Raw genomic sequence first — 21,896 nt, 5'->3', positions numbered from 1 at the left:
TAAGAGAGAGGGAGGAAAAAACAGGGGAGGCTGATAGAAAAATCGCCACCCAGCCTGAATTAAGCAGCCAACAGCCAACCTGAAGCAGCTCCGTTGCTGTCGCCAGCGAGACGCTGCCGTCCCTTCCGTTCCCCTGCGTGACCTAATTGCACCTGCTGAGTCACAGACCCACAGAACACTGGGCTGTCTCATTCCTCAGCTGCTTTTCTCCTCCACAGGCTCCTTGTGAATTTAACTCATATTAATTTGATGGCAGTAAACCACCCTGCGCAGCTAATAAATTAAATGCCTCGCTGTCCCCGCTGCTGGGAACGGAGAGGTTGGGTGGAAGGAGAGCGGCTGGTTGAACGGCGACGGCTGCGTGACCATTGGCACAAAGGAACTGCCTGTCCCGTCCCCATCCCATCCACCTCTCCGTGATTAATGACGGTGTAAAGTAGGGCAGGCTGAAAATAACAACAAACCATGATTGATGTTCTAGACACGGATCTTCAGCTACAGCGAATCGGTGTCACGACTGGAGCCACACGGCAGATTTTACGCCAGCTGTGCTTGTGCTGCTGTGAGGCAACGAGACCCAGCAACACCGGCCAAGGGTTCATCCAGTGCATCGTTCCGCTTCATCAGAGCCTGATCTGAAGCACAAGAGCCTTTATTTAGCCATACACTTGCCCCCTTCCCCTTGCAATTAAATAAGGTCAAAAAAAAAGAGGGAACACAAACATGTTATTGGCCGAGTGAGTAAACATTTTGGGTTCTGTTGCAATCGTTAATGATAGTTACAAGGGGTGTGTGAACTTCCTGCACACCGTCCTGCAGTTCATTCTGAATTCACCAATGCAATTAGGGTGTCTTTTATGCAAGAGCTGAAATTCGCCTAGATTGATTTAACGAGTATAATTTCCTCTTTGGAACTGTTGGGAATTAATCATCACTTCTCCAAGCTCCATCTGGAATTCACCCCGTCAGCACCCGCACGGCTCTGGTGCTGACTACACTCCTGTTGACTTTGTTCAAGTATTTCCTATACTTAGAATGGGAAATATCTCAAATATGCAGCAAAGTCAACCATCCCAGCTCAGGGCGCACCGATTTCTTTCCCTAGTGCCAACCGTCACACAAACAAACCCAATTCTCCTCTTGCTCGTACTAGTTTTCATTGAGGCAACCGCGCCAACGTAATTGGATTGATCCTAATTTGCAGCAAGTGAAAGCGGCACAAGAAACCGAGGGAATATTTTAAAGAGAAACGAACTAAATACACCTAACCAGTTACATCTCTAAGAAGCTGCATCTGCACATTAAAATATCAATTTGTGCATGCAAATCAGGTAAGTAGCCACCTAATTCCTTATTTTCATGGCCAGCTGGCCAATTCGGGTGCACAGCTGAGAGCATCAACGTGCCAGGGACAGAACTGTCTGGACTCCAAATAAATCTGTTCTTTCTTGCCCACTTCAAACTCACCGAAAATCTGCAAATGCAGTCATCAAAGGAAAAACGAGGACAACTTCACAGCAATGGGGACACTGCTTAAGTGACTAGCAGCTAAAGGAATAGAATGCTCTAGAAAGAAAACTGTTTTGTTTATTAAAACAATTAACGCAGCTTAAAAGGAAGAGCAGCGGAGTAGGTGTGAATGAACTGCCCTTCTCAACACCGAGGTGTGGCTGCTCCAGAGGTTTTCCCAGCATTTGGGTGTCTTTTGATGTAAACCACAGAAACTAAACTATATGAATTAAAATCAGAGCTCCTTAAAATTCACTAGTTCCAGGATTATTCTTGGGAGCTGACCCATCCCTGGAATACCCCACAGGTGTACAGTCACAAAGGAACTCACATGAAAGTTGGAGCAAGTCTTTGTTGGCGTCTTCCACCCCGGTGTTGACCCATTTCTAGCCATCAGTAGTTTTCAACATTTGTTGGACAAGGATCTCTACACATTTTCCATTCTTCTGTATGTAATCTGGTTAAACCAACTGCCAATGAGCTTGTTTTATTCAGTTGCCATCTGCAGACCCACTAGAAGTCATGCAAATCTCCCTAGGAGCCTGTGGTGAAAAAGAATTGATCCCCAGCCCTTTATTGCTTCTCCAGCACATAATGAGATAAATCTCCCTTTCCTCAGCCCCTTGGGAAGAGCCAGGATAATTTTTCTCTGGACAATAACAGCCTTTACCACAGAAAGCTGCATACGGGAAGTACTCTATAGGGACCATCCGATTAAAGATTACAGCATGGGAGATGTACCAACTCATTCGATTCTGTCTATTGATAATTGTGGAAAACAGACTCAAAGCGGAAGCGTCTCACCCCAAAAACGCAGCGTGAGACAGCAGCGGAGCCAAGGTAACAACAAGCACTCCTGATTCCTGCCACGCTGCTTTCAGATCTTGTTTGGAACCAGGGAAAATACCTCCTAAAATCTTCCTTCTGCTAAGTTGCTGCCTCTCTTTGGAGCAAGGACAGCTGGGAATCAAACAAAACCATCTCCTCTCAGAAGACCTCCATCCAGCTTTGCAAATAAACAGATAAGCAGCCACCCAGTGGGGGAAGAGGATAATAACTAGCTGGGCTCCGAGAGGCAGAAAGGTGTGTGAAAAAAGAAAGGCGTTTCAAGGACGACAAGATGGATGTGTAGGAGATGGGATTACAGACAATCCTAATAAGGGAAAGGAGAGTTTGAACTTCCTGTGAAAATGAAAAACCACAAACAAACCTGGGAGATTCTCAGAGAAAGGAGCAGGGAGAGGAGGGGTGGGGTAAAACTGCACCGAGTAGGAAACTGCCCCAGAAAACTTTGAGCTTTAAAAGCCTTCCCTTTTATCTAGAGAGCTTTGGGGTAAGAATGGAGCAAGGTGGAGTAATAAGCATAGGTACTAATTGCATGGAGCATCTCCATGGAGCTTTAGATTAAAGACTCCAGCACCTCGGGGGGTGAGGGAATCCGTTGATCTTGGAGACACGATGTGGGGCAGGCAGCTGCAGCCTTTGTTACTAACCGGCCTCCCTTCCCCATCTGATCATGTAAATGAGAGCCACAAATGCTGGAGTTTACAGCGTGCGCCATCTGAGCTGGGATCTCTGGAGAGACAGGAATGGATTTATTTACATGTTCCGGGTTATCTCTGCAAGTGATCTAACAGGGGCCCCTTCACATCTGGAGAGTCCTGATGAAAGTAACAACACTGTACCCAGGTATTTCTGTTTGTGCTTGTGGCACTGGAGACAAAAAGGCCAGATTCTCCATCTGGTTTACGCCCCCTTAGCACTCACAGTTGTTACAGTCCACTCCTACAAAGCACGGTGTGTCCTTGACAATGAAAATGTGTTTTTCAGGAGAAGAAACGGGGCCAGATTCAGTTTGATTTGCCAGCTCTGCTTCAGCTTGGCCTCAGGTCTTCCCCAGACACCAGCCCAGCATGGGTGATGGTCCCAACGCCCCTTGCGGAGCTGCACGGCAGCGGTAACTTCTCAGAGAGGGTTGGGATGGTGGGAGAGTGGAGGTCAGGCCGGATTAGTCCTATCCTGGCACTCCAAATTCGGTGAAGCCCTCCCCATATCCCCACCACCAGCGCCTCGGGGAAAATGACTTCACCTGAGTGTGGGTGAACCTGTGCTTGGCAGCAAGGACCAGCCCAGGGAACTGATCCCGCTCAGAGCCAAGAGGAAAGCAGGCAGGACAGCAACCCCTTCATGCTCCTTTGCCAGCAGGAAGGGGGAGAGAATAAGAAGCGAAGCCTCAGGTGTCGGAGGAGCAGAAACAGCTTTTCTCCACAGACACCAGGCCCACTGGGCGTAACACCCGCTGCTCCGTGCCTGCGCTGTTCCCAGGGACACCCAGCAGAGGAAAAGCAGCCGCAGCCTTCGGATGCAGCAGCTGCTGGGCTCTGTGCCCGAAATGTTTAAGTACCTTCTCTTGCCGCAGGATGAGGGAAGCCCAGGACAGGGGAATTCACTGTTCTTCACGTGCTTCCGTGCGGCTGACACGACGTCTGCATCGCTGAGGTATTTTGGTTTTGAAGAGCAGATGTTCATATGTTAACAGCCTTTCTTCCTGTCAGGAAAGGAAGCAAACTCAGTCAGTCCCTCACTGCTGCTGCCACCAGGGGAGCAGGGACAAAGAAAAAGGAGAAGAAAAGCATAAAATAAATCAGCGCATGAATCAGACTCCGGAGCTGTGTGTGAGAGGTGTGTAATTGCCGTCCCCCCGTTATCAGCCCCAGCTCACGCAGGCCCCACACTCACCACGATCCCTGCGGAGCCGCTGCCTTTGCGCACCCAGCACCTTTAATTAGTGTTGAGCCCCTTCGCACCCGGTGCTGCCCTGCAGAGCCAGTGCTCTGTTCGGGGATTAAAGTGGTCATTGCTGAGGGCCACGACTTTGTCGTGGAGCCACCACGACAAGTTACAGTCCCCGCCGCTATTAAATCTAGAATCTCAGGAGACAGATGGGAACCAAATCTTTGGATTCTGGAATCTCTGGAGCTCTTCTTTCTCTATAGCACCCTGTTGCCTACACTTTTGTGTAGGTTGCTCCAGAAAAATACCTCCAACAGGACAGCTTGTGCCATTCCCGGCCACATCTGCTACAGACCATGGACTCACCATGTTGTGTGGAAGCAACTCGTGCTTTCCATTTTTACCAGAGTAGCCGCTCTTGGACATCTCTGCAGAAATGTGGGGAAAAGCAGGTTCTGAAATGAAAGGGCAGCACACGGTGGGCTCCTCAAAAGAAAGAGCTGCGTCCATTGCTCAGCAGAGCAAAGGAATTCACAGCCACAGGAAAGCGACCGAGACAAACAATGTTGACTGGGTTTCAAACTTGAGTTGGAACATTTTATGGCTGCAAATAACACCGGCAGTCGTATAACCCAAGGGAAAAAAATAGGGGTAATGAAACCTCCTGCCTCAGGGCATGAGCTGGTGGCCTCTAGGGACAAGGGAGGAATTCTTCCTGCCATTCACAGCATTGCTCAAGCAGCTGGGGACATTCTGTGGGGTTTCACCATCCGTCGGAATATCAGACATCGACTGCTGATGGTAAAAAGAAGATACCGCGCTGGACAAGCCACGGCTTGGTTTGGTAAGGACGTCTGATAAATCAGCCAGGCAGCAGCACGGCCAGGAAATGAAGGGACATGGGATGAGAGCCCAGCCCTGGGGTCCGAGCGCATCAACAGGGATGCTCTCCAAGGACAGAGACAAACACGTCACACGCAAAGGAAAAATGCAGGCCAAAGCATGGTGTTTGGACTCTGAGCTGGGGCAGACTGTCAGCACATTCCATCAGGACACACGTTTTGGTTTATTCTTAAAAAAATGGATAAGAATGAGCCCAAAAATGATTCTGGAAGAATTCCTCCAGTAACCTCTTTCCTGCCTAGTACTTCAGCTTGCAAAATTTACCCATGGAGGAAGTTTTCCTGCCTCAGTTTTCCTGTCTGCTTCAAGTGAATTATCATCTCCAGGTAGAATCTGGCTTTCACGAGGTCTGGGGCACAGCTACGCACACATGTGTGTGTGTGTGTGTTCACTGGAGATACCTGCAAGGAATCTGTTCCTCGGTGGAAAAATGACGGTCTGTGCAGTCCTGATGCGGCACAAACCTGAGCTTCCAGGAAATCAGACCTGTCATATTATTCCCAGCGCCCCCATTGTAACATTAAAAACCCAGACGTGAGGACTTAGAGCAACAGCATCTTCAGCCCCGTGACACTTCCAGTAGCCCCAAAGATGCTCAGAATCAAGGGATTAGGTGGTTTGTAGGTCCGAAGTTCGGCAGATTTCCCTCCAGGGCCCCCGGCCGTTTGCTCTGTGGCTCATCATTCCTGTCAGGCTTGTTCACAGTGTCTCTGCCTTTGCTCTCGGTGGATTAAAGGGTGGTTGAGGGGTTATTTTCTCCTGCTTTGTTGCTTGGAGATGGGGCTGCAGAGGGGAATGAATTACACCAGATAAATACATTAAACTGTCACTCTGAGAATTAACTGGAAAGCCCTGGGCCTCTAGGAGAACGGTACAAATGGCAAGAGAAGAAAGTGCCACGGAAGGCACCTCTACCGGCATTCCCATGGACGGGATCACCGCGGATGTAATGTTTCTTCTCAGTAATTAATTTCAGCGTATTATTAATTGTAATAACCATCAATTTCTAATGAATACACCGGGCCTCACCAAAATCCTGGCACTTAGTCGTCACAATTAAAGTAACTGTTGTATTCCCTGATCAGCGGGCTCAGTCCTTCCATCTCCTCCCACTCAGATCAGAGCCCAAAGCACCTCATGGCCAGGAAAAAAGGGCAGGTGACTGCAGCATTAGCCCAGAACTCAGGGGCTCTGCCGCAGATCATCCACAGGGCTTTGAGGAAAACTCTCTTCACCTGCATCTCATCCAGTGGTAACATCAGTCCTCTACTGCACTCGGTTATTTGGAGGTAAGCGTGTTAAAACTGCAGGGACGATTCAGATATTTAGGTAATAGGACTCACAACAAACTGCTCAGAAAAAAACCAACACCCTTTGGAATTCTGCTAGAAACATCTCCAAAAAAAAGTAGTTTAAGTTGGCACAATTTACATGTCGTATCTGGAGACAATTACACGAGGTAAGAGCTTAATCCAGACTCAGAGCAACAGCAACACGAGTGTTTGTCATTTCCTCTGCACAGCTCCAGCAGTTAGGAACACAACACCGATTGCTACACGTGCCATTAACCTCGCACCTCACAGCACGAGCACACTATAATCAAACAGAAAGAAACAAGTATTAATTACAGCACGAATATCTTAGTCACCGTCCTGATCAAAACCAAATCCAAGAATTTTATCATTAAACATCAAATGAGAAGCAATAAAACTATGTGGATATAGTGGTGGCAAATGCCATCGTAGCTGCACCTGCTTTGGGACAGCGACTGAATCAGGAGCTGGTCCAGCACCCAGCACAGGGGTCCTGGCATTGCAAACACTACAACAGTAATTAAGTTTCCCATTAAACACATGCACCTTATTATCAAGCGGCAATAGCTACCATTGCTGTAGCAAAATGCTCAACGGCAAGTCAGTAAATGTCTCGATTAATTGTTTTCTTCCCTTTCACCATATTCCTTTTAAAGGCGTTCTGAGAAGGGCATTGAGAGCCAAAACGGTTATATGATCAATAATGTTGAGGTCAGAGCTATGGATATGAAATCCCGGCTTTGTGAAGCTGAGTGGAGAACCCCCAATGATATCGAGATCTCCCCTGTGTTTAGTCAAGGTGAGATGTGCACCAAGGGGCATTTTCCCTCACCGCTCCGGCTGGTGGATCTCACAGCGCTTAAGCAAGGCGAAGATTCATAGGGAGAGGCTTTGTCACTTACAAACCAGCTGCTACAGCCGAAGAAACACAGTCACCTTTGGGCCCTCAAACACGCAACTAGATCCGACTCAAAAGCAACAAATTTCAAGCTACATTCAGGCCAAAAAATTGTCTTTGAGTCCAAGGAAATAATGCTGATCAGTTAGACAAACTGAAAGTAAAAAGTGGTTGATATTTGTGCTTGTTTTTGCTTGTTAGCATGAGTTCATGTGATGTTAATGAGGCTCATGGGCTTCTAGGCTGAAACAACTTGGTATTTGGTTGGGTCGGGGATGGACAGATGAGGTTTGTGATTGCTTGTGCCCGGCCATGTAATACAGCCTGAGATGCGAGCAGTTATTTACTTAGTCATTTCCGCGCTCTGACACGACCCGGGTTTACAAACCATGTCAGCAGGTATCACGTTAGCACCCTGCAATGTTTTTATAATGAAAAGATTTGGTTCTGGACTATGACCCAACGAAATGGTTCAGAACAACAGGTGAATCTCCGGATCTCTCACTGTTGTAACCTCCATCCTCCCCTTCGAGTCTCCTCCCCTGTGTTTACTGCAATTCCTCCCTTGCATTAGATTTAAGATCCTGCGAGCAGGGCCCCATCCAACCTTTGTTCACCCTGCGGGACATAAACAACGATTTGCATTCAGGGGGAGACTTATTGACCCAGGACTCAGAGTGGGGGGGATCAAGATGAAACCCATTTACATACATGTAAATTTTTTGCCATTCGCTGCGCAAAAATATCCTGTCTCTGAGATGCAGGAAAATATGGTTCTGAGTCAGAATCGATGCTATCTGCCCAGTTAAGATTAGAGTCTAAATTGTGCAATCCAGCTTAACTCACAGTATCAGTTGCTATGCAAAAGATAATGTTTCATGCAGAGGTGTGGCCTTTCCGATGATTGCAACAAACACAGACCGCAGCTGGCCTGTCATTCCATCCAATACTATAGGAAAGCGCAGCTGATTTTTCAGCTTTGATTCTGAAAGAAACTGATTATTCCTCATAAGATGCAGATTGACCCCAAATCATGCTGAAATTAATGGGACCGAAAGCTTCTGAATGCCTGTGAAGAAACTGCCCCTAAAAATAAGCCAAAAAAGGTGAAAGCACTTAAAGAAAGTAGAAAAAAAGCTTTTTTCCCACAGGAAACTTCCATCACTATTGTATCTTCCCTAAGGACATCTCTGTATCTGTCACTAAAAATTACTGCTGTCAGCGCTAATGCATCAGCACCAACCGGAGGGCTGGGCTTTGGTGGTCTGAAAAGGGGTATAAACCACAGTTGTTTTTAACCGCCAACTCACCTTAGCTCCAGTGAACTCGTTTATTATGCAATAAATCCAATTTTGGCTGGAGGAAAAATGGTGTTGGGAAGAAAAATGGTGTGTTGTTTTCACAAGCGCATGCCTGCTGCCTAATCAGGGCTAAGAGAGACATTTCGCTCACGGAAGGCTGAGCGGCTGCCAACACCGAGGCGGGAGAAAGGTCCATGGTGGGGAAACAACCGCAGGTGAAAGCCAAACCCCTTCAAACGGCAAAACCATTTCTGCCCAAGCCCCTAAACAAGCACCTCACAATTTCTAGTGGCAAAAGGAACGAGCCTACAACAGATTTCCTCCATAATGCGAAATAACACCCTAGAAAATGACACCGCCAATAAAAAGCTAATGAAAAGGTCCGCTGGGAACAGTTTTGCCCTCCAGATAACTTGTCCCTCCTGATCCTAATGAATTCACTTGCAATCCTGACACGCTGTCATTACAGTGGCATTCAATGCCCCAGAAATCTCGGCGCGAGGTGCTGTTCAAAGAGATGGTCTTTGTCCCAAGGAACATGACGTAACTCTTAAAAAGGCAATAAGAGAGCTGCTAATTATTCATTGTTTGCACAGGGAATAAAAAATGGTTTATATGGAGCTAACGTATGGGTAAGTGTAAGTATTATTAGTAGTAATTATAGTAACTGCCTCTATGATCCTCCTCTGCTATATCTGAGGCAGAATTCATTTCATAAGTACAGGTTTGTCTGCTAAAATCCCTCTTTCACAACAGAGAGCCCATTGCGAGGCGATGGAGCACGGAGCGGGATCCTTTGGGCTCAGGCTACAGGAAAGCTAGAGCACATTGGTGCTACAAGTTTTCTTCTCAAGATGCTTAACAAGGGCTTCGCACGGAGAGATTTAATGCCAGAAATGTGTGGGCTGTCAAATCATCCAAGGAAAGGGACAGTGGAAAGGGATCCTCTGCTTTTTGTGCAGCTAAAACGCCATCTCGCTTCAAACCAGCATTGCAAAGGGGAGCAGAGATGTGAGGAAACGTGTCTCTGCCTCAATGGTTGTTGCTGGGTGAGGGCAGGATTAAATAGGATGAAGAGGGTGTGGACTGGAGATAAGGAAGGGGATCTGTCCTGATGCAAGAAGCACCTTTGTGCAATGGCACAGCCCAGACCGGAGCTCACGCTGTGGTGTGTCCACCCCGGCACAGGTTCCCCGCTGTCCCCAGCCCCTGTGGGTTTTCTTGCCGTCCCTGAAGGCAGAAGAACCACGGGTGCATTTTAATCCCCGTTGAGCGAATGCGACGGTACAAGTGCCCTGCGCGGGACGTGCCCATCGCCGAACCCACGCAGGCACACAGGGCGGGTCCGTTTGGCTCTTCGGGGCCCCAGAAACCAACAAACAGCAGCGGGGAGAGAACGTACCGCGGCCGTATCCTCAGCACGCCCACGCTCCCACGAGTGGCCTTTTTCTGCCTAATGAAGTGAGGATTAATTAGAGGAGGTAATGGGCTTCTACGGCCGGCCAGCGTTGTCAAGCGCTGCTTATTGCTGTTTGTTGATTCAGGCGGGTATTTTGCAATCCCTCACGTTGTTTTGCAGCGACTACAGGAAACAGGGTAAAAAAGACACTCGGCTTTAGCAAGCTGAAGGCAGCTATGCAGAGCCTTTAGAAATGATGGCTGATGCTGCATAGTTCTGAGCAATAGCAAACATGCCATCAGTACTCAAACAGTCCCATTTATCTCCAGAAGACAGCTCATCTATAACACAAGGGATGGGAAACAACAACAACAAGATTTTCTATTTTTATTCAAAAAGAGGAGGAAAATTCAAAGGGAGTTTGGTACCTATTTTAAACAAGAAGTTATTTTCCATTGAAATTTTCTTACTGACACCCTGTTTATATAATGGGGGAAACGCTCTAGAGAGGGTGTGGTGACTTGCCCAAAAACAGAACGGGGAAGAAAACCCAATGGTTTTTGGTATTCTCCTTGACCCATGCAGGACACAGTGCACCCAGAGCATGACTTTTCTTTGCGCTTTGCCACGTCCAAGCGTTTGTAGCCATCAAAACACAGCGTGCAATGGTACCAGCCCTTAAGTAATGGTCAGTGGCCACGTGAGGCACCGGCCAAGCAGCCTGTGCCGTTCCGCGCTCTCCGGACAATTCTGCTTTGGGCTGGGCCATAAACTAACAGAAAAAAGGGTCTGCAAAAGCTTTCCTTGCAGAACCACTTGGCAAAGGACCAAGTTACTCTACCGGGGTTGAAATAACTCTTATCTCCCGGCCAACCCAGCTGGATGTCAGCAGGCAGCGCTCCTGTCGTGTAGCTCGGCCTGCAGAGCATGAACAAACACGAGCAGGTTTAAACTGCCGCATTTCTGTGTTTGGGTTAAGCAGAGATCAGGGCAGGGATCCAACGTGTCTCCGTGTGTACAAACCCACCACCCAAACTAAATCCTGATTTTTCTCCTTAGTTCCTTTCAAAAAAGGTTCGAGTTTCACCATTGAGGCGCCTTTAAAAACTCCTCCTGGGTTTTCTTTGCCTGCCCAGCAGGACGGGTGACACATTACATTTCATTTCATTTCATTTCCTCAAGATGTGACATTTTTGTTGGCTCGTGTAAGGGAAAGGTTTCTCATGCCTTTCTGGAGATCCTCACGTGCATGAGCACCCCCCGGATCAGACAAAGCTTTAGCCCTTCCCAAGAAGAAAATGCCCTATGAGGGGGACACAAAGCAGTTATTGTGGAAAGGGCAGAAATGATGGCCCATTTACTACAAGATCCCATGGGACCTCTGTCAAAAAGAAGAGCAGGGTGTGAGTGGCTGTGTCCTGTCCCACGTGGACAGGGCTGGTGGCAGCGGTACCAGCGTGGTGACATCCCAGCTCAGAGCCAGCGGGACAGCAGCTGCTCCTAAAGGACAGGGCTGGGCAACCCCTGCCTGCCCTAAGGAACCAGTAAAAACCATTTCCACTCCCAACGGATGCAACAGCAGCTCCTGCACACCTTCAAACAGGCTGAGCAGGGCTCCTGAAACGTTGCTCCGCGCTCTCCACGGGACACAGAGGCCAGAGGAACCGTCCCTTTCTTTTCACGGTGAAGGAGGATTGAGGTTTTGAGGTGTTTCCTAATGGTCTCACCAACAGCCTCCTCTGCTCGGTGCTTCCTCACACCTCCCCAATGTAGCTGAAGGCCTAGAGGAGTCCTCTCTGATTGATGCTGGAACTCCCAGAGCTTGTCCACACGGTGGAAATCAATTGGAGTTCATGAAAGGTAATAACTTAGGGCAGTAAAACGGCAATGAACTCTCCTGCAGATGCTGCGGATTAGAATCAAAAAGCCTTAACCAAGTTGCCTGCTCTGAACTCACTTTCAATTAAATTACAGTAAATCCAAAGAGAGCCCCTTTAATTCTGAGTCTGTATGGACTTCACTGGACCGGAGGCAATGGTGTTCCTCAAGCCTGGTTATAAAGATGACGTGTTACCACACCTGCCTCGCCTGGTAGTTAAACACTAGACACAGCCTGCACCTTCCTGCACAGAAAAATCTGTATAAAAATGTATATTTTTAATGTGAACACATTCTTCAGAGCACAAAGACACCTGGTGAAGACATTTCCTCATTGCTGGGTGCCCGTGCCCAACTGCCATTAGCACTAAAGAGAAGAACAAGAACCCATCGTCTTGGGTGGAGGTTTATCAGTGCGTCAGGTCATCGGAGGAGGTTTTAGGGTGATTCTCAGGGATGAAGTCCTCCTATTTCAAATCACCAACACTTGACGTTTCCAGTTCAGCTGCAAACTTGTAAAATCACTGCAGAAAGTGACACCAGGACACGTTAGTACCCAAAGAACCAGAAATATGTGCAATCCCCTCTCAGTGCCCATGCTCCCAGTTAATTGAACTCTTGAGCAATTTTTTTGTCTCTGACCATTCCCAAATCGGTTTCTTACAACATCCAAACTGACTACTGACTTTCTTTCAACTTATCTGATAGAGTTAAAAGCAAACACCCTGGCAATGCCACTGCATCACAAGAGAGGCTTTGATCATCTAAAACTGCCAACGCACCTTGAAGCGTGTTAAACATCCATGACTTGGCTGATTGCATCTGCCTGTTCCCATTAAATGTACCTGCACGGGAGCACCCGCCGAGAAGGGACAGCAGGAGGGACAATCGACATGGGGTCTGGGTTGATGGATATTCCTTGAGGTTTTTCACAGGAGGAACTTGCAGCACTTTGCGTTTAGCTTGTCACCAGCTCAGGTAAGCACAGGTGACACGAACTGACCTTTCCACTGTGGTTGTGAGTGGAGGAACCTTCCAGCAGGAAAAAACCTTCCGCAGAGCTCACGGGCTTATGGTGTAAACTCAAGGGATGAGGTTCAGCTCCTGGGACAGCAAGCGCCGCTAGTCGTGATCCAGCTGGACACTGGGGACTTGTCCCTCCCACCCCGCATTGGTGCAAAGTCCCTCCCAGTTGAAAACAGCTGCTCAGCTCAGGTACCAGAGCACAGATTTTAGACTCAGCCTTTACAGACTCAGATTAGGGGAGCAGATAGAGACAAATGCTGGAGCAGAAGACACGCTGCTGATGAAATGCTATGACACTTCAACACGAGCTATGTGAACAGATCTCAGAAACCTCCTTTTGGGTAAAAAAAAAAGTAACCCATTTCCATTAGCCTTTTATTTCCCACTAATGGTTCAGGACTCTTCCCAGTCCTCCTCTGGAGCATGAAACACCAAGGACACCTCATCCCCTGCCCTCTGGGAACATGATTCTGGCTTTATAGGATATCTGGGATGGGGTGGAGGAGGAAGCAGGGGAGAGAACGATGGGCTGCCGTGCAGCTGATTCTCATTAATTTTGGAAGGAGTTATAAAAAGTAAGCTTGAAAGTCTATCTTGAATATAAGGATTCAGCTGATTGAGAACTCATCTGCTTCTATCTCTCGCGTAATCGCGAATACACTTCTGCTGTGTCACTTCAAAGGCTCAGCACAGCTGGGAGAGTTTTCATCAAAGCTTCTGCATGTCTGGGGGAGGTTTCCCCCCCCATGAATATACATCACTGGAGGCTCCTTCTCCCAACTGTTCCCATGCCTCTCTCTGATTGATCCTCATTTCATTCAGATGAGCTCTTCCTCTCTGGATGGCTAAAGGGCAAGAGACAGCTCTCTCCAAAGCTTTCCCACTCGCCTGGATGCCTCTCCGAAGATTTTCCTCTCATCAGAGTGGGGGAGGGAGGGAGCTGTTCAGACAAGAGATGGAGCCTTTAAATTAACTTCTTGTCATCTGAGGGCTGGGGCTGATAGTAGCGGGGGTGGGAAGCACATTCTCCCGGTATCGGGACCCTGGCCAGATCCTCATCTGGTGTAAATGTGGACTGATCTCAGCAGTCATGCCATCCGAACTACAAGCCCTAAAACACTCCACTCTCCGCGAGGCATCACCCCGTGTGTCCGTCCTGCGGAATACGTGAACTCCCCGGACAAGGAACACTTGCTAAAATTGCTCAATTCCCCTCTTTTTCAGTGGGGAGGGAGGGCCGGGCCGCTCGGTGGAATTTCAAACACTCAGCCACCCTCAGCCGGGTTGGGATTTCACAAGAACTCAGACCCTGTGCGCACCCAGCACGTGCAAAGCGCTGGTAGAAATCTGGGCCCCCCTCCTTTCAGATGGGAGCTCAGCCCTCCTGGAAATGCTGGGCCCGGTGCCACTTGGTTACAGCACGTCTCCTGGCTGCTGGCCAGAGCCCGAACCTCAGCGCAGCTCCTCCACCCTCCACCCTCTAATTGCATATTCCCGAGGGCCAAAATGACCCCAGCGATTGGCAGGTCAGGACGCTGCTGAAGCGAAGGGATGTGCACTCTCTTAAACCGCCGGTGTGTGAATGATAACGTGTTGCTGATGATGATTTAAAAAACATGTTATGAATCTCCGATGCAGTGACCCACGGAAAAGCGACAGCCGTGGAGATTATCAGTGTCCCTGCTGGTCCAGAGAGATGTTCCGCTGTTCCAGGGAGACCCCTCAGCAGACAGAGCTGCAAAGTCACCCACCAGCAAGTGCCACGAGTTCGTGTCCTTGCAGCCTCCTGAGCATCCTCAGCTCAGAGCCCCACAAAGCCACACCTTGGACCTTTGCCGGGGAGATCAAACCAGGTCCCCAAGGACGTGTCACCCTCAAGGGGACTGTTCCAACACCATAATGTCTGTTGGCACCTATAAATCCTGCCCTCCATGCTCAGTTCCAGGCTGTCACCCTCCTCTTTGGAGCAGGAACCCCTTGGGAGATGCATTCAAAGCGGGGTCAGTTGTGGGGGTGCTGCCTGGGACTGGGAACGGCTCTTACCCCTAGACGATGGGATTTTCCCGCACCAGTCCCCTGAATGGTTAATTAGGCCTCGAATGGTTTATCACTTCTTTCACCGGGGTGTGTGGCTGGATTTACTTCGACACAAGCCCCTTTCTGAATTGCAAGTTGGCAACAATAAAAGGGAGAAGTCTTTAATTAGTTATCTGGCTAATTAACTTTTACAGCACTGTATAGCTTTGGCATCCAAATACTGCAATGCAAAACATCGCAAACATTCAAACAAAGCCTACCCACCCCACCAGGAAGCTGCTGGCACTAGCGGTTGCGGGGGAACAGCATCTCGCAGCCTTGGCCGGGGAGCGTGGAAACGCAGCTCGCGCTGTGCCGCGCTCCCCGGCCTCCCGCACATCCACTTCTGCGGGTAACTCACCTCCTGCTGCTGCTGATGTTCAAATTACGGATACAGAACATACACGGCTTCCCCATGCCGTACTCCCCCTTCCCAGCACATGCGTTCACTCTACCCCTGGGAGAAATACATGGGAGATTAAATGTATTTCTTGCTTGAAAGGGTTATGTAGAAATCCCTGCCACGCAGGGGAGAGTTTCCCAGTCAGGGCCAGGGTACCAGCATCCCACAGGCCTCAAAAGCTCTCACATCAGGCAGGGTGACATCGAATCAGACAGTATGGAAATGCTCTTGAAGAGGGATAAGCGCTGGAGCCTGTGGGATGACCCCCAAGAGCACAGTTTGGCTAAAAGAGTACAACAGACAGGTTGCTGGAATTAAGTCTCTCTCTCTGTTGGAACATGCAGGGTCCCCACCGCTTTTCCCACGCTGATCGGTGAGAGCTGGGGGTTTCGGGAGGCACGGTGCCCCCGGGACGTTCCCGTGTTGTTATATCTGCACCTTGTGGGCTAGCACATGTTTCACTCTGTGTGCACTGGAGTTTCGCCGTTACTGCGTGTCCAGGCAAGCTCCCTAACTGCTTTCAGCATGAATAAAAAGGCACTGTAAAGGGGAAGGGACAGGTTTCAGGAAAAGCAAGAGAAGCAGCACAAAACGGGCCACGGGCTCAAGTCCCCCGATCAGCACCATCCCACACCTCTGTCCCACCGCCCGGGACGGCACAGAGGGAAAGGAGAGCCTGTCTGATCTCAGGCTGGGATTCAAACCATGTCTACTTTGTTGTCGTCTGGACTTAAACTGAGATCTATTTGACTGTTGTATTTAATTTCTTTGTGGTAGAAAAGGATTCTGCTTGCTGGCAGTCCCAACTCAACCCAGTAAAACCAGGGGCGACACTTTGCCCCTGTCCTGTACCGGTCCGTGGGTGATCCAGGGAATCGGCTGAACTGCCAGAACTGGTGCCTTTGCCCAAGAGGGAAGTTGTTTCCATTAACCTTACGCAGCCAGCTGCCCAGGGAGGGTTGCTATGGGGTGATTTTGGTAAAGCAGCGCTGTTCGCACACCACAGCGTTGCACACGAAAAGCAGGTCACGGGGAAGGTAAGAATGAAGTCAGCTCGGAGCGGCAGCATGAGTAACCACTGCTACAAAAGGGGGCAAGGCCTTCTCAGCATCCCGTAAACACACACAGAAGAGACTCCTCTCCACATACGTTTGCTGTGAGCAAGTAAATCTATTGGAAAGATTTCATGCTGTGAACAAGGGGCTTGTGCCTTTTTCAGCAGGGGCTTCGTTTTGCTGAGGGAAGGAAAAAACCTCCGCAGATTTGCACGTGCTAAATGGTAAAGCAGCGAGGGATGGCACAGGATGGACGAGATCACCGGGACAGGGTGGGAGATGAGCGGAAGGTTGTCCCCTCCTGGTACAGACGTGTCTTAGCAGTTCTCCCCATACCAGAGGACCTAAATCTAGAAGGGATGGGGATGCCTGTGAAGGCACTAGCCCTGGCCCGGTCTGAGCTCCGGTGCTGTGCCAGGCCAGGCAGCGGCGCAGCCTCCGGCAGCCCCGCCGGGACAGCCAGCCTGCCCGACTGCAACATTAACGGTAACGAGGCTTTCGAGGGAGGAGAGTCCTCTGGCCTGGGACTACACGCTGCTTGTGCAGCTCTGAAACAGCTGTGAAACGCTACGCTCTCCTTAGGCAGCTCCTAAAGCCCTGACTAACCACCCTTAATCCCTGTCAGAGTACAATGGTCTGATGAAACCCTGACACGGGTACAACCCTGAAAACAAAGGTTGGCGTGCAGGGCCCAGGTATCTTTACAGGATTACTGTGTTCTCCTTTAAATCACGAATCCTGTATCAGCTCCAGTTGCCGTGTGCAGGCAAAGCCCTGAGCTGCTTGAAAAACCCTGCCCCAGAACTAAAAATAAAGGACATGAAATGATTCATAGCACTTGTATGGGGAACATTCTGTGTTTTCATTTTTGCTTTTCGTTTTAAGTCTTTTCAGAGTCAGTTTGAAAAACAAATCAAGCCCATTCTCTTCTCTTCCCCTGGTGACAGGTTGCCCAGATGCCTGTCTGGGTCAAGGGGACACTGCTGCATTTTATTTTACCATCTAGCATCGCCCGCCTCTGCAGACTTTTTAACCTCTTAATTCCCAGTAGCATTTTGTCCTTTTCCCATCATTTCCCCATCTTCAGTTTCCTAAATATTCCAGAATAATTTCCATCAAATCCAAACACTCAGCAGCCTGTATGTCAGGCTCATTTCTAAGCACAAAGAGGAAAATATTTCCCCTCCTGAGCTGCAGAAGATCAAGTGCCCCCAGTACCAAGTTAGAGCTAAACCTTCAACAAAAAGATCCTCCAGGGACAGGCCAGAAGGTTCAAGTTCACCAAACCAGTTCGCTAAAGCCAGGATCAGGCTCCCTGCTACAGCAACTCGGTGTTTGCAGTCACAGGCTGTCACTTGGACCAACCTCCTCCCCTCGGAGCCTGTGTCTTGCACCCTCTGCCAAAGCCGGGGCTGCAGCCGCTCGCAGGGCAGTGGCTGTTTCCACACTCTGCGTTCCTGGATGGTACAAACACCATTGTCACACAACTCGTCCTACAGACCTACATAAGGCAGGGAGGAAGGAGGGAGAGTTGGGCAGGAGAACTGCCACAATATCAGTGTTGTCCGAGGGACAGTGATCCCTGCATCCCCAGTTCAAACTTGTCCCCCAGTGTGAGAAACTCGGGACAGGGGAGGAAGTTTCCGAAACCGGTGACTTGAGTTGTCCACAGTTTTTCTGTCCCTCCCCTAAGCGCAGGTTTCCTTGAAGAACAGCACGTTCTCCACAAAACTCACAAGTGGTTTCCTGGGAAAACTTTGGAACTGGGTGAAGTCTCCCTTTTAATTTCAGATGATGTTTTTTGTTTAGTTTGGGCCTAATGAGTATTTTCTCTTCAGACACTGCCATGCTCACTCAATTTTCCAAACAGGTGGTGAAAAATGTTGGAGGAAAAATCCCTCTCCTGCCCCTGGGGTTCTACTTTGCCCAGCTCTGAAGACAGGCCCACACCGCACACTTTTGCCACCACAGTTACATCAGCTCCGCCACCTCCAGAAATGAAGACGTTAAGCCAAGAAAAGCAATTTGACGCTGGTGAAGACTGCGCCTCTGCTGGGAAGCTCTGCCTGTAGCCTCCTAAGTCAAAGACTTTATTTTCTGACTGCTGAGCTTTGGGCTCACGTCTCTAAACTGCTGCGGGGAAGTCAGTAATTTTTTCCGTGCCTCAGTCCCCATGTGCACAATCGCAGAATCCCAGAATGCCAGGAGTTGAAGGGCCCTGGAAAGCTCATGCAGTGCAATCCCCCCATGGAGCAGGAACACCCAGATGAGGTTACACAGGAAGGTGTCCAGGCGGGTTGGAATGTCTGCACAGAAGGAGACTCCACAACCCCCTGGGCAGCCTGGGCCAGGCTCTGCCACCCTCACCCCAAACAAGTTTCTTCTCATCTCTAAGTGGAACCTCCTGTGTTCCAGTTTGCACCCATTGCCCCTTGTCCTGTCACTGGTTGTCACCAGAAGAGCCTGGCTCCATCCTCCTGACACTCCCCCTTTCCATCTTGATCCCCAGGAATGAGTCCCCCCTCAGTCTCCTCTTGTCCAGCTCCAGAGCCCCAGCTCCCTCAGCCTTTCCTCACACGGGAGATGCTCCACTCCCTTCAGCATCTTGGTGGCTGCGCTGGACTCTCTCCAGCAGTTCCCTGTCCTGCTGGAACTGAGGGGCCACAACTGGACACAAGATTCCAGGTGTGGTCTCCCCAGGGCAGAGCAGAGGGGCAGGAGAACCTCTCTGACCTACTGACCACCCCCTTCTAACCCACCCCAGGTACCATTGGCTTCCTGGCCACAAGGGCCCAGTGCTGGCTCATGGTCACCCTGCTGTCCCCAGGACCCCCAGCTCCCTTTCCCCTACACTGCTCTCTAATAGGTCATTCCCCAACTTATACTGGAACCTGGCGTTGTTCCTGCCCAGATACAAGACTCTACACTTGCCCTTGTTCTATTTCATTAAATTTTTCCCTGCCCAACTCTCCAGCCTGTCCAGGTCTCTGATGGCAGCACAGCTTCCAGTGTCACCACTCCTCCCAGCTTGGTGTCATCAGCAAACTTGCTGACAGTCACTCTATTCCCTCGTCCAAGTAACTGATGAACATATTGAATAATACCGGCCCCAGTACTGACCCCTGAGGCACTGCACTAGATCCAGGCCTGTACCTGTGTACACGTCCGTGTTGGGAGGGATACGGGGCTACGTTCTGGAGGAGCGATGAGGGATGTTATGCGGGGTGCAGGCGCCTCGGGAGCCATGAGCGGGAAGCTCAGCTCGGGAGCAGGTGTCACCAGAGGCAGCAGCAGCATCACACCCTGAGCGAAGCAGAGAAGTTAATTAAACAGCAGGAAAGGAAAAGATCATTTAAAGAGCTGAGTCAGAATGACTAAAGGTCTTAGTCACTCATTTACCAAGATCTCAGGCAAAATAATTCTAAAATAATTTTTATTTAGATCACATTCCTTTAAGAAATTTCTCGAATCACCCAGTGAGAACCACTGGGAAATGTCACACTGATTCCTCGAGATTGTCAGTGTCCAGCGTGTTTGTGACAACTGCCATCTCTCCCCACCTGCAACGTTCTCTTAGGCCGGGCAGCCTCACCCAGCACAGGCCTATGATCGCTGCTAGGGAATTATTTTTGTTCTGCAGAAACGTTGAGTTGGAATTCTACAGTGTTTCAATGGAAACACTCTCCAAAACCACCTTGTTTCATTAAGGGACAAAAAAGCTCTTCACATTTCAGAACGAAACAAAAATCAACTGCAGAAGGCTGCACGTGGAGGCCGTTTCCAAAGGCTACTTCACATTTTAAGAAACACTGAAAACAGCCAATCCTTCCCGCAATATGGTGGTGATAGAAATGTAAGAGCTCATCAGAAATGTTAAGCACGCTGCACTTACGATCAGTGACTTGGTCTCCCGTTGTGCTATTCAGCCCAGAAATGTCATGTATTTTTTAATACATGAGGTTTTTCTCAGTGATCGCAGCACACAAAGCTCTGCCAGAAAAGCTACGTGGGTGGGGAAGAGCAACAGATGGGATGACAATACTTTCCATGGCCTGCTGACTCCAAAGGTTTCATGAAATCACCCCAGAGCCCAACGTGCGCCCTCCTCACGAGATGAAGGCTGTGTTTCCTGCAGTGCCCCTCCTCAAGAAACAAAGGTATCAGGCAGTCTGACTCAAGAAAGGTTGCAGGGTTTGCCCTTGCGCTCTGAATCACCTGTTGCACGCAGCGAGGCAAGAGGTGGCAAATCGAGAGAGTTCCCCCAGTATCATCGCTGTTACAGCCGTATGCAAAGGGCCACCTACAGATGAGGCGTCATGCTAAGGAGGGACAACCCCGTTCTGAAGCGTTTGTGCTCCATGTGAGTAAAACAGTGGGAGAACGTGGGCACGGCGGTGTGATTTCCTCAGTGATGGAGAGACACTGGTGGTGTTATCAAACTGGGGCCTCTGCCGCCACAAATGTCTCTGCCTGCAAACATAAAGTCATTGCAGGCCAAGAGCCCCCACTGCAGGCTCCCGGTACAGATAACAAGTCTTTCTCCTACCGGTACCCATCCCTCACCCACCTGGGCACCCAACGCCAGGGAAAAAGGCCAGAGGGGTAGGAGAGCAAAATGTCACTGTGTATGATGCCAACTCCGTGCCCAAAAGTAGAGGATGCCGTTGGAAATACTCACACCAGCCACTGCGCGGGAGGGTGCGAGGAGATACAGAGGGTGGGAGGAGTTTTAGTGAAGCTTGCCAGGTTTTTCAATAGGTGTAGATGAGAGTCTGGCGCTGGGAGGAACACGGGGATTTTGTTTGACAGGCAGCGACACCTCGCGGCACCGGCTCCCCCCTCCAACCCGCCCCCGGTTGACGCCAACAGCTCACTGGTTTTTCCTGGGACAGGTTCTCAGCCCTGCTAAAATCGGGGGGAGTTTCGTCCAGCGCAGCCCAGATTTCAGGGCAGATGTTTCACAGGAAACGACGATGATGATGATGAGATTCACCTCTTGCAAACGCTTCCTAAAAATCACACGTCATCATTAAGAGAAGCTGCCTGAGGGCTCTTAGCAAGACCTTAATGAGACTGGCCCTAGGATTGCCTCCTATTTTGTTCAGGTTGCTATGGAAGTGTAAGAGCTGTGTGTTGGTATCAGCTCTGCGGTTTTGATGCGAAATGGGAACAGATCAATGACCCACCAGACCCGTAGCTTTGTTTTTTTCCTTATAAAGGTTATCGTTCTCTCTGCATGAGAAAGAGAAACTTCACAGAAATTAAAGAGAGGGAGCAAAATGGCCAAGGAACAACAAAAGTATGGGTGATAGAAGCCCATGGTATGAAGAAATTGAGATTTTTGGAGAAAGTTGTCATTGAAGAAACTTGTAACTGTGTCTCCGCCTACGGTTTGAATTGTA

General features: G+C 49.4%; 1 protein-coding gene across 14 annotated transcripts in view; it reads right to left on the bottom strand.

Moving 5' to 3' along the window:
* GRHL3 (grainyhead like transcription factor 3) overlaps nucleotides 1–21,896 on the bottom strand; it is a 111,031-nt gene that overhangs the window by 36,225 nt on the left and 52,910 nt on the right. For 5 of the 14 annotated variants that reach the window (XM_065041811.1, XM_065041818.1, XM_065041819.1 and 2 more), the window contains exons 5-6: nucleotides 19,648–19,797; nucleotides 3,914–4,057 (exon numbers count right to left, since the gene is read on the bottom strand). Coding sequence is in view for 3 of the 14 variants with exons in the window: in XM_065041810.1 (XP_064897882.1) it covers nucleotides 3,914–4,038 (125 nt within the window). In the remaining 11 variants the exon portion in view is untranslated. Of the gene's footprint in view, nucleotides 1–464; nucleotides 603–3,913; nucleotides 4,058–19,647; nucleotides 19,798–21,172; nucleotides 21,504–21,896 lie in introns of those variants that run through there. The other 9 variants (XM_065041814.1, XM_065041807.1, XM_065041816.1 and 6 more) reach the window with 4 other exon arrangements.

The sequence above is a fragment of the Columba livia genome, chromosome 26 (genome assembly GCF_036013475.1).
Source record: "Columba livia isolate bColLiv1 breed racing homer chromosome 26, bColLiv1.pat.W.v2, whole genome shotgun sequence".
NCBI lineage: Eukaryota > Metazoa > Chordata > Aves > Columbiformes > Columbidae > Columba > Columba livia.
Note: the sequence above shows the minus strand (reverse complement) of the source record. Positions and strands in the feature narration are given on the sequence as shown.